General features: G+C 41.5%; 1 protein-coding gene across 3 annotated transcripts in view; it reads left to right on the forward strand.

Moving 5' to 3' along the window:
• Nucleotides 1-6,030, forward strand: part of UGDH (UDP-glucose 6-dehydrogenase) — a 31,225-nt gene extending 25,195 nt beyond the window's left edge. For all 3 annotated transcript variants that reach the window (XM_035293870.3, XM_035293868.3, XM_078367374.1), the window contains exons 10-12: nt 444-535; nt 651-761; nt 4,235-6,030. In XM_035293870.3, coding sequence (XP_035149761.1) covers nt 444-535; nt 651-761; nt 4,235-4,345 — 314 coding nt within the window. In that variant the 3' untranslated portion in view covers nt 4,346-6,030. The remainder of the gene's footprint in view (nt 1-443; nt 536-650; nt 762-4,234) is intronic.
• The last annotated feature ends 9,917 nt before the right edge of the window (nt 6,031-15,947 follow it).

The raw sequence follows: 15,947 nt of genomic DNA on the forward strand, positions 1-15,947 counted from the left end.
CTACAATCAGATGATTCCCAACTCCTCCTGCAGTCCTAGTGTTAGAATATCTATAGTACTATCCCCTTATGTGTGGTTTTGCTTTCCACAGGTTCAGTTATCTGTGGTCAATTGCAGTCTGAAAGTACTAAATGGAAAATTCCAGAAATAAACAATTCATAAGTTTTAAATTGTATGCTGCTTCATCTTGCTGAAGACATTTATCATGACTTTGTCCAGCATATCCACACTTTATATGCTACTCGCCCATTAGTCTCTTAGTGACTTTTGGCTGTCAGATTAAAAAAAAACAAGTATGTGTATAAGTATATATAGTGTTCAGTACTCTCCACAGTTGGGGATCTTAGAATGTATCCCTTCAGATAAGGGGGGAACTACTGTAATGTCAAATAACTCCTTTCTTATTTCTATTTTATTTGTTGCTGTTGTTGCTGTTGTTACAGTGTCCCGGCTTGTGACTATTTCCAAGGATCCATATGAAGCATGTGATGGTGCCCATGCTGTTGTTATTTGCACTGAGTGGGACATGTTTAAGGTAAGGTAACAGAAATGATACTAAGGAAAATTCTAGAAGTACTCCACTATCAGCTGGGGTTGAGTATATGTGTTCATGTATGTGTTTTAATTGTTCCTGTGGTATGTCTTTACAGGAATTGGATTATGAACGTATTCATAAAAAAATGCTGAAGCCAGCCTTTATCTTTGATGGACGGCGTGTCCTGGATGGACTCCACAATGAACTGCAGACCATTGGCTTCCAGGTAATCATGATCCTGGACTGGATTTTTTTTTTTTTTTTTTTTGGTTTGGTCTTTAGTGTTTGATTCAGCAACTGGAGACTATAATCTAGTCAAGTGACATATCAAAAGACCGTCATAGAAGATCAGAATATGATTAGCTGATTAAGATGATACCTTTCTAGGGAAATTCTTTTGGGAAACAAAATCAATATCAGAAATTTATTTCAACAATTAGGACAAGGGCTCATTTGCTTTTTAAACTCATTGTTTAGATTATAGAATTTTCTTTTCTTTTTTTTTGAGATGGAGTCTCACTCTGTCACCCAGGCTGGAGTACCATGGTATAGTCTTGGCTCACTGCAACCTCCACCTCCCAGTTTCAAGCAATTCTCCTGTCTCAGATGCCTAAGTAGCTGGGATTACAGGTGCGTGTCACCACGCCCAGCTAATTTTTGTATTTTTAGTAGAGACGAGGTTTTACTGTATTGGTTAGGCTGGTCTCAAACACCTGAGCTCGTGATCCACCTGCCTTGGCCTCCCAAAGTGCTGGGATTACAGGCATGAGCCACTGCGCCTGACCTAGAATTTTCTTACTTTAGCAGTAACGTAACTCTGGGGCAACATGTCAGTTCTCTAGGAAGTCCCTGTGGGATTTTTCTGACTACTCTGTTTCCTCCCTAAATTTGTGATCTAAAGATACAGGAAGAAAGAAGTGCTGGTCAATCAGCAGGCGTTCATCCTATATCTTCTGAGTACTCTGAATGGTATTCATTCTGTCCCAGTGCCATGAGGGGTCTGAATGGAACACATGGGAGTTTCAATGGTGCTGGCCCTCTTCTGATTAAAAGTTTGTCAACTGGCCAGGTATCTTGGTTCACACCTGTAATCCTAGCACTTTGGGAGGCTGTGGAGATGGATCGCTTGAGGCCAGGAGTTCAAGGCCAGCCTAGCCTACATGGCAAAACCCCATCTCTAAAAAAATACAAAAATTAGCTAGGTGTAGTGGTCTGCGCCTGTAATAGCAGCCACTCAGGAAGCTGACGTGGAAGAACTGCTTGAGCCTGGGAGGCAGAGGTTGTAGTAAGGTGAGATCATGCCATTGCATGCCAGCCTGGGTGACCCTGTCTCAAAAAACAAAAAACAGTTTGTCAATTATGGAGCATTTGGAAAGCTGACAGAAGCCTCCACCCAGAACAGTGTATTTGTATGTTAACATCTATTTCATTTCTCCAAGGAGTCCCAAAAGTATTAAAAAGGAGGTACTTTTCATTTCCTCAGAGCAGTGTGTATATGGGGATGGGAGGATGAGGAGGTGGAGTAAGTTAGGGAGAATTAAAAAGTATGCCAGGGGGTTGCTGTCAATATAGTGCCCAAGCAGAGCAGAAAAGCAGTATTTGAAAGCTTGCTATGTACGTCTCAGCACCAGCTATCTTGGAGAGGTACCAATAAGGCCTGATCTGCTATTCAAAAATATCTGATCTGGTTCTCTTAACCTCTCACCAACTTGTTGAAGGTCCTTCTTACTTACAAAAACTCGGTGCCTATTTCTCATTCGTGAGAGATTTGCTTGTGGAAAGAAATTGTATCCTTGTTTGTGAACTCTTCCATCATAGACCGTGGGGACTCTTCTATTTCCACCACTCCTTAGTGAGTAACAACATGACTGTTTTTCCCAGTCATGACTAAACTCAGGAATGTTATTTTTTTCATTTATTTATTTATTTTTTTTGAGACGGAGTCTTGCTCTGTAGCCCAGGCGGGAGTGCAGTGGCGCGATCTCGGCTCACTGCAACCTCCGCCTCCTGGGTCCCGATTCAAGCAATTCTCCTGGCCACTGCGCCTGGCCTGGAATGTTATTTTTAAAAGGTTATTTGCAAGGCATAGACACATTTTCTCTCATTCCTGTTTTACTCATCTAAGGGAAAAGTTCTGTAGAGAAATACATATTTTAAATGATTCTGAGTTATTATAAAAGTTAACTTTCCTTGTGAGGATTAGAAAAACAATTAGAAATGGAATCACTAAGTAAGGAGAATTTGTAAGTCACTAAGACAACTGGTTAATATAAAGCAGAAGCCCTTTGTGGTATGAGTCAGAATTAAATATTACTTTTTAATTCAAAAGACTTAAGAAAATTAAGTAGTATATTTTTCTCTGCCGGGGAGGGGAGATAAATTCATGACTATTGAAGTCGTGGTATTTTTAATGGTAAGATGATGATTTTGAATATATGGAATAAATAAAAAATGTAATAGCCAAAACAAAATTATCATTTAATGAAGGCTGGCTTGTTATAGGCTAAGCTCTTTACGTAACTTAATACTTAACCACAACCCTTTGAGGTAAGTGGTGGTAACACAATTTACCAAGTGAGGAAGAAAGACTTGGAGAATTTAGATAACACAGCAAGTGCCAGTCAAGATTTTAGCTGGGGCCTTTCAGACTCTGAAGTGTGAACTCGTAATAATTATGCTGTTATACACCGGGAATGGTGGCTCACATCCATAATCTCTGCACTTTGGGAAGCCGAGGTGAGTGGATAACCTGAGGTCAGGAGTTCGAGACCAGCTTGGCACATGGCAAAACCTCGCCCTTATGAAAAAATACAAAAATTAGCTGGGTGTGGTGGCAGGCGCCTGTAATCCCAGCTACTTGGGAGGCTGAGGCAGGAGAATCACTTGAACCAAGAGGTGGAGGTTGCAGTGAACCGAGGTTGCAGTGAGCTGAGATTGCGCCACTGCACTCCAGCCTGAGAGACAGAGCAAGAAAGAATTATGCTGTTACAAACTGGGCACAGTGGCTAACACCAGTAATCCCAACACTTTGGGAGGCCAAGGTGGGTGGATCACATGAGGCCAGGAGTTCAAGACAAATAAGCCTGGCCAGCATGGCAAAACCCCGTCTCTACTAAAAGTACAAAAATTAGCCAGGTGTGGTGGTGCACATCTGTAATCCCAGCTACTCAGGAGGCAGAAACAGAAGAATTGCTTGAACCTAGGAGGAGGAGGTTGCAGTGAGCCAAGATCATCCCACTGCACTCCAGCCCGGGCAATAGAGCAAGATTCCATCTCAAAAAAAAAAAAAAACAAAGAATTATGCTGTTAGCTTTTGAAGGTTTTTTACTATAAGAGAAATTGAAATGAGAATAAGGTTTGAGATAAAATATGAACTCACTGGAATCTGGTCTGTTAATTTTCATACATGTTTCTAAGGACAGTGGTAGTACATGACTTACTACTTTGAGGGAGTCAGATGTGGGGAGTGGCAGGAATGAGAAAATCTAGGTATGAATATTAAAATGAAGTGTAGATTAATTCTAGAAACAAAAAATAGGGAAGAAACCAAAGATCTCTCATAGCAACCCAGACAACTTGAGAATCCTTTTCTGATTAAAAAAAAATTATAGATTCCCCCTGCCCCCATTTCAGTACATTATAAATTCTTACACTTATATAATTATTAATAGTTCTCTTTAAAAACATTTTTTTTTTCAGATTGAAACAATTGGCAAAAAGGTGTCTTCCAAGAGAATTCCATATGCTCCTTCTGGTGAAATTCCGAAGTTTAGTCTTCAGGATCCACCTAACAAGAAACCTAAAGTGTAGACATTGCCATTTTTATTTGTGATTTTTTTGGTACTTCAGGATAGCAAATATCTATCTGATATTAAATGGTAAATGAACCAAGTGTTTTTAAGGAAACAAAATTATTTTTTTAATCATCAGATTTATACTAGCTATATGGGTATTCGCATATCTGGTAACTGAATCTAGAATTTTTTTACATATTTTTATAATACTGTTAGCTCAGTTATTGGATGAGTGAAAGATAATCATGTTGGTTTTAATAGTGTCAATTTTTGTAATAAAAATTAAACTTCAAACACTTTACTTTATAAATTGTCCAGAGGCAGCACTTTAATATCACATTATAAAGGGAAGGACAGTCTTCATTTTTTCTGGTTATTGGTTTGCTTGTCATTAAATATGTACTTTGAATCCATGAAAATGCTAAGCTAAACAGCCTTTACATGTATGGTCTGGTTAAAGTTCCTTTGATCCTTTTGTTTTAATGAAATGTGTCACTGATTTTTTAGCTCAAAAAGATCATCGCTGTTAATTTACAATCACCCCAAATACGGTTAAAAGGTGGGATTTTTTTGTTTTGTTTTTTTGAGGTGGAGTCTTCGCTCTGTTGCCCAGGCTGCAGTGCAATGGCGCCATCTCGGCTCAATACACCCTCTACCTCCTGGGTTCAAGGAATTCTCCTGCCTCAGTCTCCTGAGTGACTGGAACTGCAGGCACCTGCCACCATGCCCTGCCAATTTTTATATTTTTAGTAGAGACAGGGTTTCATATTGGCCAGGCTGATCTCAAACTCCTGACCTGTGATCCACATGCCTCAGCCTCCCAAAGTGCTGGGATTGCAGGCGTGAGCCACCATGCCTTGCCAAAAGGTGTTTTTTTTTTTTTTTTTAATCATGAAGAGAAAATTAGTAGTATTCTTTCTCTCCCCATTATTTCTTGGTTTTCCTCACTAATCTTTTTTTTAGTCTAAGAGCCAAAAAGATAAATATTTTTTAGATGTCCTCTTGCTTTGTTGCCCACGCTGGAGTGCGGCAGCACGATCTCAGCTCACTGCAACATCCACCTCCCTGGTTCAAGCAATTATCCTGCCTCTACCTTCTGAACAGCTGGGATTACAGGCTCCCACCACCATGCCTGGCTAATTTTTGTATTTTTAGTAGAGACGGGGTTTTACTATGTTGGTCAGGCTGGTCTCAAACTCCTGACCTCATGATCTGCCCACCTCAGCCTCCCCAAAGTCCTGGGGTTACAGGCATGAGCCACCGCACTCAGCTGAGCCAAAAATATTTATCTTGGTTCTGCATTTTAATTTCTATTCTTAATTGTAATTTTTCCTTTTTTCTTTAAATAAGGAAACCAATATAATCTCATGTATGAACTTAAATCTTTTACAAGTTACATATAGCATTATTCTAAAATAAGAATTTTTCTTGTTTTCCATCTGCTGTTTTCTTATGTCTCTTGTTGAGTTTTATATTTTCAGTGGTTATTTTTACTTGTGTTTGATCATTATTAAAGTTTATCAGATGTCCACTTGATGCTTGTGCTCTGCTGAGATTGTACAGATTGCATTAAACAGCCCAGGTCTCATCCTTCAGGAATTTTACAGTTCAGTGAGAAGAGGGAGACAAATATAAATATGAGGACAGAGCATCTGTACAGAAAAAATTACATAAATAAAACATTCTCCATCAACACCTAAATGGGTGTGATTTTTGTCAATGCACAAGTAACTGAGTCATGACAGCCTGACATTAGATGGGAAAAAAATGACTCCTCACTTTTGAGAGATGAGGGTATTACATCATTCTCTCAAATGATGAAACAAAGGGAATCTAGCAAATAAACATTGGCATACTGCAGCCCATGGGTCAAATCTGGCCAGCCACGAGTGAGCTAAGAATGGTTGTTACAGCTGGGCGTAGTGGCTCACACCTGTAATCCCAGCACTTTGGGAGGCCAAGGTGGGTGGATCACCTGTGGTCAAGAGTTCAAGACCAGCCTGGCCAACATGGTGATGCCTGCTAAAAATACAAAAATTAGGCCAGGTGTGGTGGCTCATGCCTATAATCCCAGCACTTTGGGAGGCCGAGGCGGGTGGATCACGAGGTCAAGAGATCAAGACCATCCTGGTGAACAAGGTGAAACCCCATCTACTAAAAATACAAAAATTAGCTGGGCACGGTGGTGCGCACCTGTAGTCCCAGCTACTCGGGAGGCTGAGGCAGGAGAATTGCTTGAACCCAGGAGGCAGAGGTTGCGGTGAGCCGAGATCGTGCCATTACACTCCAGTCTGGGTAACAACAGCGAAACTCCGCCTCAAAAAAAAAAATATTAACTGGGCTTGGTGGTGCACACCTGTCGTTCCAGCTACTTAGGAAGCTGAGACGGAGAATTGCTTGAACCTGGGAGGTGGAGGTTGCAGTGAGCCAAGATCGCACCACTGCACTCCAGCCTGGGCAATAAAGATTCTTGTCTCAAAAAAAATTGTGTGTGTGTGTGTGTATACACATATATTCTCAGATCATTATAACATATATGTAGAATTATCTGCAAAGCTACTATTAAAAAGACAACAAGCAGGATCCCTGGTCTGTATGACATAGGGAGCACACATTTATATCCTCTCCCTTCTGAGGACCCCATTACATTTACAGATAGTAGGTTGGGGGGCATAGCCCAATAAAACAAAGAAGGAGGAGACCATCTGCTTAGGGGATTTCAAGAAATTTCTGGAAAGCATCACGTGGGTGGATGTGCATTGACTGAAGAGTGGAGGAAGCTGCTTCATGGAATACTGGCAATGATAGAGGAGTTTAGCAACGGCAGAGGCTTTACCACCAAGGAGGTGGGAGGGACAGGGCCATACACTGGGACTTAACTGTAGGTCTTTAACTTGGAACAGTCAACCTCATCTCATTCACCCTTAGAGCAGAATGAGCAAGCCCAAGGATTAAACAACAAAGGCAGTGCAGGGGGACGCTTCTCTAAATAAATTAGGTAGGCCGGGCGTGGTGACTCATGCCTTCACTTTGGGAAGCTGAGGCGGGTGGATCACTTGAGGTCAGGAGTTTTGAGACCAGCCTGACCAACACGGTGAAAACCCATCTCTACTGAAAATACAAAAATTAACCGGGTATGGTGGCATGCATCTGTAGTCACAGCTACTTGAGAGGCTGAGGAAGGAGAATTGCTTGAACCCAGGAGGCAGAGGTTGCAGTGAGCTGAGATCACACCACTGTACTCCAGCCTGGGCAACAGAGTAAGGCTCTGTCTCCCCCGCAAAAAAAAGAAAAAGAAAAAAGAAATCAGGTACTGTTTTGGGAGAATTAGAATAAGATTGTTCTGCATGAGATTTTTTTAAAACCATGAGCATTTATCACTTTCATTTTTTTTTTTTTTTTTTTTGAGATGGAGTTTTGCTCTTGTTGCCCATGCTGGAGTGCAGTGGTGTGATCAAGGCTCATTGCAACCTCCACCTCCTGGGTTCAAGTGATTCTCCTGCCTCAGCCTCCCGAGTAGCTGGGATTACAGGTATGTACCACCAAGCCTGGTTAATCTTTTTGTATTTTTAGTAGAGACAGGTTCTCCATGTTGGTCAGGCTGGTCTCGAACTCCTGACCTCAGGTGATCTCCCCACCTTGGCCTCCCAAAGTGCTGGGATAATAGGTGTGAGCCACCATGCCCAGCTAATTTTTTTAAAAAATGCCATTTGTGCTACAGAAAGAAAAAGAGCTTTGGGATGTATTGTTGCCACAGTGAAAAAAATAAAAGATCACACACACTGAAATGACATATACCAAGTTTTCATATGTTGGAAACCACTGATACATTAATTTGTGCTTCAGATTTTTTTAAACTTCCTGCTTTGTCTGTGCACTGTTTTGGTTTTTGTTGTTGTTTTGAGACAGAGTCTTGCTCTGTTGCCCAGGCTAGAGTGCAATGGCGTGATCTCGGCTTACTGCAACCTCTGCTTCCTGGGTTCAAGCAATTCTCCTGCCCCAGCCTCCAAGTAGCTGGGATTATAGGCACGTGCCACCACACCTGGCTAATTTTTGTATTTTTAGTAGAGACAGGTTTCACCTGTTGGCCAGGCTGGTCTTGAACTCCTGACCTCAGGTGATCTGCCCACCTTGGCCTCCCAAAGTGCTGGGATTACAGGCATGAGCTACTGTGCCTGGATTAAATTCACTTCTTCTTTTTTTTTTTTTTGAGATGGAGTCTTGCTTTGTTGCCCAGGCTGGAGTACAGTGGTGCAATCTTGGCTTACTGCAACCCCTGCCTCCCAGGTTCAAGCAATTCTTCTACTTCAGCCTCCTGAGTAGCTGGGATTACAGGCACATGCCACCATGTCCAGCTAATTTTTGTATTTTTAGTAGAGACAGGGTTTTGCCATGTTGGCCAGGCTGGTCTCCAACTCCTGACCTCAGGTGATTCACCTGCCTCAGCCTCCCAAAGTGTTGGGATTACAGGCGTAAGCCACTGCACCCAGCTGAATAAATGCACTTCTTATGAATGCATCATTGTTTTTATATTTTCATTTTTTATTTTTTTAGAAACAGAGTCTCGCTTTATAGCCCAGGCTTGAGTGCAGTGGTGTGATCATAGCTCACTACTTAAAAAATTCAAGTCTGGGCTAGGCACTGTAGCTCACGCCTATAATCCCAGCACTCTGAGAGGCTGAGTCAGGTGGATCACCTGAGATCAGGAGTTTGAGACCAGCCTGGCCAACATGGCAAAACCCCGCCTATGCTAAAAATACAAAAACTAGCTGTGTCTGGTGTGATGGTGGGCGCCTGTAATCCCAGCTACTTGGTAGGCTGAAGCATGAGAATCGCTTGAACCTGGGAGGCGGAAGTTGCAGCAAGCCAACATCACACCACTGCACTCTAGCCTAGGCGATAGAGACTCCATCTTAATAAAAAATAAAATTAGGCCAGGCGCAGTGGTTTATGCCCATAATCTCAGCACTTCGGGAGGCCGAGGCGGGCAGATCATGAAGTCAAGAGATTGAGACCATCCTGGCTAACATGGTGAAATCCCGTCTCTTCTAAAAAAATACAAAAATTAGCTGGGCATGGTGGCACACGCCTGTAATCCCAGCTACTCGGGAGGCTGAGGCAGGAGAATTGCTTGAACCTTGGAGGCAGAGGTGGCAGTGAGCTGAGATCACACCACTGCACTCCAGCCTGGTGACAGAGCGAGACTCTGTCTCAAAGAAAAAAAAATTAAATTAAAAATTCAAGTCTGCCATTTTTTTTTTTTGGAGATGGAGTGTCTTGCTGTTGACCAGGCTGGAATGCAGTGGCACAATTTTGGCTCATTGCAACCTCTGCCTCCTGGTTTCAAGTGATTCTCCTGCCTCAGCCTCCCGAGTATTTGGAATTACAGGCATGCGCCACCATGCCAGGCTGTTTGTATTTTTAGTAGAGATGGGGTTTCACCACATTGGCCAGGCTGGTCTTGAACTCCTGACTTCAGGTGATCTTCCCACCTTGGCTTCCCAAAGTGCTGGGATTACAGGCATGAGCCACCATGCCTGACCCCATTCTTACATAATTGTGTAAGGGAGTACACAATTCTATAGGACATGTTCACCACACTCTAATGTCCAGCATGAACATTAGAAGTATTTGGTTACACACATCTTAGTCATTATATGATGGTCAGGTATGCTATAACAAGTGAATAAATCGCAAATGAAGGCATCTGTGATTCTACTTTGAAACAAACATCTTGTGGCCAGGTGCAGTGGCTCATGCCTGTAATCCCAGCACTTTAGGTGGCTGAGACAGGTGAATTGCTTGAGCCTTGGAGTTCCAGACCAGCCTGGGCAACATGGCGAAACCCTGTAACTACTAAAAACACAAAAATTAGCCGGGCATGGTGGCACATGCTTGTAATCCCAGCTACTCAGGAAGCTGAAGCACGAGAATCGCTTGAGGTGGAGGTTGCAGTGAGCCGACATCCTGTCACTGCAATACAGCCTGGGTGGCAGAAGGAGACTACGTCTCAAAAAAAAAAAAAAAAAAAAAATCCTGCTACTCCTCTTTCTTCTTTCAAGTTTCTGTATTAAATTTAACTGGAAAGTATCCGGAGATTCCAAGATGAGGTGTTTTAATGTTTAAAAGAAATTATTTACTATTATTATTTTTCTTTTTAAGCTACCCTATTAATTGAAATTTACTATTATTTAGCTATATTAGAATTGTTCTCAATACTGTGCAACCAAAACAAATATAAATAGACTCTCGAGGCTGAAGACTGCAACTGTTAGCCATAAATCCCAATTTTGCATGTGTATCAAAATAGCTTCATTTTACTTATTCCGTTTTGATTTACAGAATAAATGTTATAAATCTGAAACTTTAACATACACTGTGCTAATAAAATGCCATTTTAATTATTTTACATTGAAGTTCATTCCATGAGAAATTTATTTAATTATTTATTTTGAGATGAAGTCTCACTCTGTTGCCCAGGCTGGAGTGCAGTGGCACAATCTCAGCTCACTGCAACCTCTGCCTCCTGGGTCCAGGTTCAAGCAATTCTCCTACCTCAGCCTCCCAAGTTGCTGGGATTACAGGCACAAGCCACCATGCCCAGCTACTTTTTGTATTTTTTTTTTTTACTTCTCTGCACTCATGCATTTAACCAACATTATCAAATAAAGGCATGATTGTGAAGAAGCCTAATAGATATCACTGTGATTATTTTTTTTTCTTTTTCTTTTTTGGAATTTGTTCCCACTGATCTTTTTTTTTTTTTTTAAAGAAGAGGGAAAAAAAGAAAAAGAGGGAAAAAGGAATATTACTTCATTCCTAAAATGGGTTTCAATAATGGCTGATCAATATTTTGTGTGTTTAAAGTGGTTAATGCATATTTTATGTGATTAAAATGGAGAGCTCTATTGTGTTTATTTGTTCTGGCTCTGAGTTCAAGTCCCGGATATCGTTATCAATTTTTTGTCTCGTTGAATCTAAATCTCATTATGTGTCTTATGTATCTGGGTGTTAAGATCTCTTATTGTTACATTAATCCTTTTACCCTTATATCCTTGTAGCTTTGAAATCTGTTTTATTAAGTGTGAGAATTTCAACTCCTGCTTTTTATTTATTTATTTTTGCTCTCCATTTGGTTGGTGAGTTTTTTTCCATCCCCTTGTTTTGAGTCTTTGTATATCTTTAGATATATCGTTAGATTTTGTGGATAATGTATATTTTGTGTGTTTAAAATGGAGACCTCTATTGAGTTTATTTGTTCTGGATCTTAGTTCAAGTCCCGGATATCGTTATCAATTTTCTGTCTCGTTGAATCTAAATCTCATTATGGGTCTTATGTATCTGGGTGTTAAGATCTCTTATTATTACATTAATCCTTTTACCCTTGTATCCTTGTAGCTTTGAAATCTATTTTGTCAAATGTGAAAATGGCAACTCCTGCTTTTTATTTATTTATTTTTGCTCTCCATTTGGTTGGTAAGTTTTTTTTTTTCCAACCCTTTATTTTGAGTCTATGTATATCTTTGGATATACCGTTAGATTTTGTCTGTATCTTTTGATTGGGAGATTTGGTCGATTTAAATTTAGGGTTGCTGCCATTTGATATTAACTGGCTATTTTGTCCTTTCGTTGATGTAAATTCTTCTTTAAGTTAATGCTCTTTACTTTTTGGTGTATTTTTAGAAAGGCTCATACTGGTTGTTCCTTTCTGTGTATAATGCTTCTTTTAGAAGTTCTTGTAAAGCAGGTCTGGTGGTAATAAAATCTCTGAGTACTTGCTTGTTCCTAAAAGATTTTATTTTTCCTTCAATTATAAAGCTTAAATTGGCAGGATATGAAATTCTGGGCTGAAAGTTCTGTTTTTTAAGTATATTGAATATTGGCCCCTACTCTCTTCTAGCTTGTAGGGTTTCCGTTGAGAGATCTGCTGTAAGCCTAATAGGCTTCCCTTTATGGGTAAACCTGATCTTTCCCTCTGGCTGCCCTTAATATTTTCTCCTTCGTCTCGATCCTGGTGAATCTAACGATTATGTGCCTTGGGGTTGGTCTTCTTGAGGAATATCTCTGTGGTGTTCTCTGTATTGCCTGGGGTTGAATAGTGTCCTGCTTTGCTAAATTAGGAAAATTTTCCTGGATAATGTCCTGGAGAGTATTTTCCAGCTTGAATTCATTCTCTCCATCACATTCAGGTACACCAATCAAACGTATATTAGGTCTTTTCACATAGTCCCATATTTCTTGGAGACTTTGCTCATTCCTTTTTATCCTTTTTTCTCTATTCTTGTCTTGTTGTTTTGTTTCATTAAGTTGGTCTTCGACCTCTGATACCCTTTCTTCTGCTTGATCCATTCGGCTATTTAAGCTTGTACATATTTCACTAAGTTCTCGTGTTGTATTTTTCAACTCCATAAGTTCATTTGTATGCCTCTCTATATTGTCTATTCTTTTCATCATTTCATCGAACCTTTTTTCCAAGTTCTTAGTTTCTTTACATTGGGTTAGAACAAGTTCCTTTAACTCCCAGAAGTTTCTTATCATCCACCTTTTAAAGCCTACTTCAGATAATGGAACAGTCCTTTTCCATCAAGGCTTGTTCCGCTACTGATGAGTCCTTTTCCCTCAGGGCTTGTTCCATTGCTGATGAGTCCTTTTCCCTCAGGGCTTGTTCGTTGCTGATGGGTTCTGATTTTGAGTATACTCGGCCTTCTTAGGCTGTTTTTTTCCCTTCATTGTAGATGAACCGCCTTTCTAATTAGGTTTCTGAGTCGACGTCCGATTTATTGATTCCCAGTGCTGGGATCCGAGCAACCCACTGTGGCGGCCTAAATAGCAGCGATAAGACTGATGATGCTCTTCTGCCCGGGAATCTCTGGTCTGGCTTCCCTCTTGAGTCCGCAACAAGCGGCTCTGACTTCCCGGAACTCCAAACTCCGGTCAGTAGGGGAAGCAGTCTCGTTGGCTCTGCATGAAGAGCTGCTGCGCCTAGGCGCCAGCAAAACCGCTGCGGCAGCCACAAGAGTCGCGCTGGCGACCCGTGGGGCCCCTCCACTGGGAATCGGCTGATCTGTGAGTGACGAAAATTCGTCTAAAGGTGTGGCGTCGTCTTGTTCTCTGAGCTTTCACTGGGAGCTACAATCCCGAGCTGTTAGTGATCGGCCATCTTGGATCTAATCTAATTTTTGTATTTTTTAGTAGAGTTGGGTTTCACCATGTTGGCAAGCCTGGTCTTGAACTCCTGATCCACCTGCCTCGGGCTCCCAAAGTGTTGGGATTATAGGTGTGAGCCACTGCACCGGCCCATTTATTTTCAAGACAATCTCACTGTGTTGCTTAGGCTGGAGTGCAGTGGCACAATTTCGGCTCACTGCAACCTCTGCCTCCTGGGTTCAAGCGATTCTCATGCCTCAGCCTCCCGAGTAGCTGGGACTATAGGCATGTGCTATCACACCCGGCTAATTTTGCATATTTTTAGTAGAGACTGGGTTGGCCATGTTGGCTAGGCTGATCAAACTCCTGACCTCAGGTGATCTGCCCGCAACGGCCTCCAAAAAGTGTTGAAATTACAGGTGTGGCCACCACGCCTGGCTGAGAATTTTATTTGACCAAATGATTCTCCTGCTAAGAAATGTTTCATTACCATTGGCCTACACTGTGCAAAAGGCCCAAGTATTAGGTAATATCTAGTATGTCATAAAATTAGGCTGAAAAGTAATCAATTTTTTTCCTATAAATTAAGGTAGCTTAGATGTTTCTATTTTAAGTTTGGAGGGTTAGGCCCAGTGGTGGCTCATGCCTGTAATCCTAGCACTTTGGGAGGCCAAGGCAGGCAGGCCATCTGAGACCTGGAGTTTGAGACCAGCCTGACCAACATGGTGAAACCCCGTCTCTATTAAAAATACAAAAAACTAGCGGGGTGTGGTGGTGAGAGCCTGTAATCCCAGGTACTTGGCAGGCTGACACAAGAGGATCACTTGAACCCAGGAGGCGAAGGTTGCAGTGAGATGACATGGCACCACTGCACTCTAGCCCAACAGTGAGACTCTTAACTCAAAAGAAAAGAAAAAAATGTTGGTACGGTTAAATAATTTACATCTCAAAATTACTAGGATCTATAAAGATATACATTACTTAAAAATTTTTTTTTGACACGGTCCCACTCTGTCGCCCAGGTTGGAGTGCAGTGGTATGATCTGGGTTCACTGCAACCTCTGCTTGTCAGGTTTAAGTGATTCTCCTGCTTCAGCTTCCCAAGTAGCTGGGATTACAGGTGTGTGGCACCATACTGGCTAATTTTTTTATTTTTGGTAGAGATGTGGGTCTCACTGTGTTGCCCAGGCTAGTCTCAAACTCCTGAGCTCAACTGATTCACCTGTCTCAAGCTCCCAAAGTGCTGGGATTACAGGCATGAGCCACCACACCTGGCCAGGACATGTATTACTGTTATTCTAAGAATTCAAAACAGAACTTGCTATCCACTTTATTTTAAAACATGGCCACCTAAAAGTGTCCTTTGTGAGATGCAGAGAAAGTAGAAAGTCAGGATTCAGTCGAAAGATTAATCCAAGTTATTAGTATTTTGGAAAGAAATTCCTTTCTCAGGTCTTTATCATCATATAATACAATCAACGTGAGGAATGAAAAGAATAGGGCATGTGGATTTAGCAAGCTACCATAAAATTAGGGTTAAGATTTTTAGGTTATATTTCCAGTCTTTTTTTTTTTTGAGACAGAGTCTCACTGTTGTTACCCAGACTAGAGTGCAATAGCACAATCTCGGCTCACTGCAACCTCCGCCTTCTGGGTTCAAGCAATTCTCCTGCCTCAGCCTCCTGAGTAGCTGGGACTACAGGTGCGCACCACCATGCCCAGCTAATTTCTGTATTTTTAGTAGAGACGGGGTTTCACCTTACTGACCAGGATGGTCTCGATCTCTTGACTTCGTGATCCACTCGCCTCAGCCTCCCAAAGTGCTGGGATTAAAGGCGTGAGCCACCACTCCCGGCCATATTTCCATGTCTTAGGCAGCATTATGGCCTTGAGTTTTTCAGAGGGACTAAAGGTAATCAGCATAAAACTATTTTCCAGGTTCTGAATAGTCATACTAATGTAAAACATTAATGTTTACTCTTTTTTTTGAGAGAGTATCACTCTGTCACCCAGGCTGGAGTGCAGTGGCGTGATCTCAGTTCACTGCAATCTCTGCTTCATAGGCTCAAGCGATTCTTATGCCTCAGCCTCTGGAGTAGCTGAGATTACAGGTATCTGCCAACACGCCTGGCTAATTTTTGTACTTTTTGTAGCAACAGAGTTTCACCAGGTTGGCCAAGCTGGTCTCAAACTCCTGACCTCAGGGGATCCACCTACTTTGGCATCCCAGAATACTGGAATTACAGGCATGAGCCACCATGTCTGGCCAACATTCACTGTTAAGCCTTTCTAAATTATTCCATTATAACAAATGCATATCATAAGTAAACGGCTCATAGTTTCAATCTATGTTGACTGTTTCATCACAGTAACATAAATGAAGTTTTTTTCATAAATGAAATGTGATGATGATGTTAACAGTGGACTGGAAAATCTGGAAGTTTTTGTGGTTTTTCTGAGACAGTCTGGAG

This window comes from Callithrix jacchus, chromosome 3 (genome assembly GCF_049354715.1).
Source record: "Callithrix jacchus isolate 240 chromosome 3, calJac240_pri, whole genome shotgun sequence".
NCBI lineage: Eukaryota > Metazoa > Chordata > Mammalia > Primates > Cebidae > Callithrix > Callithrix jacchus.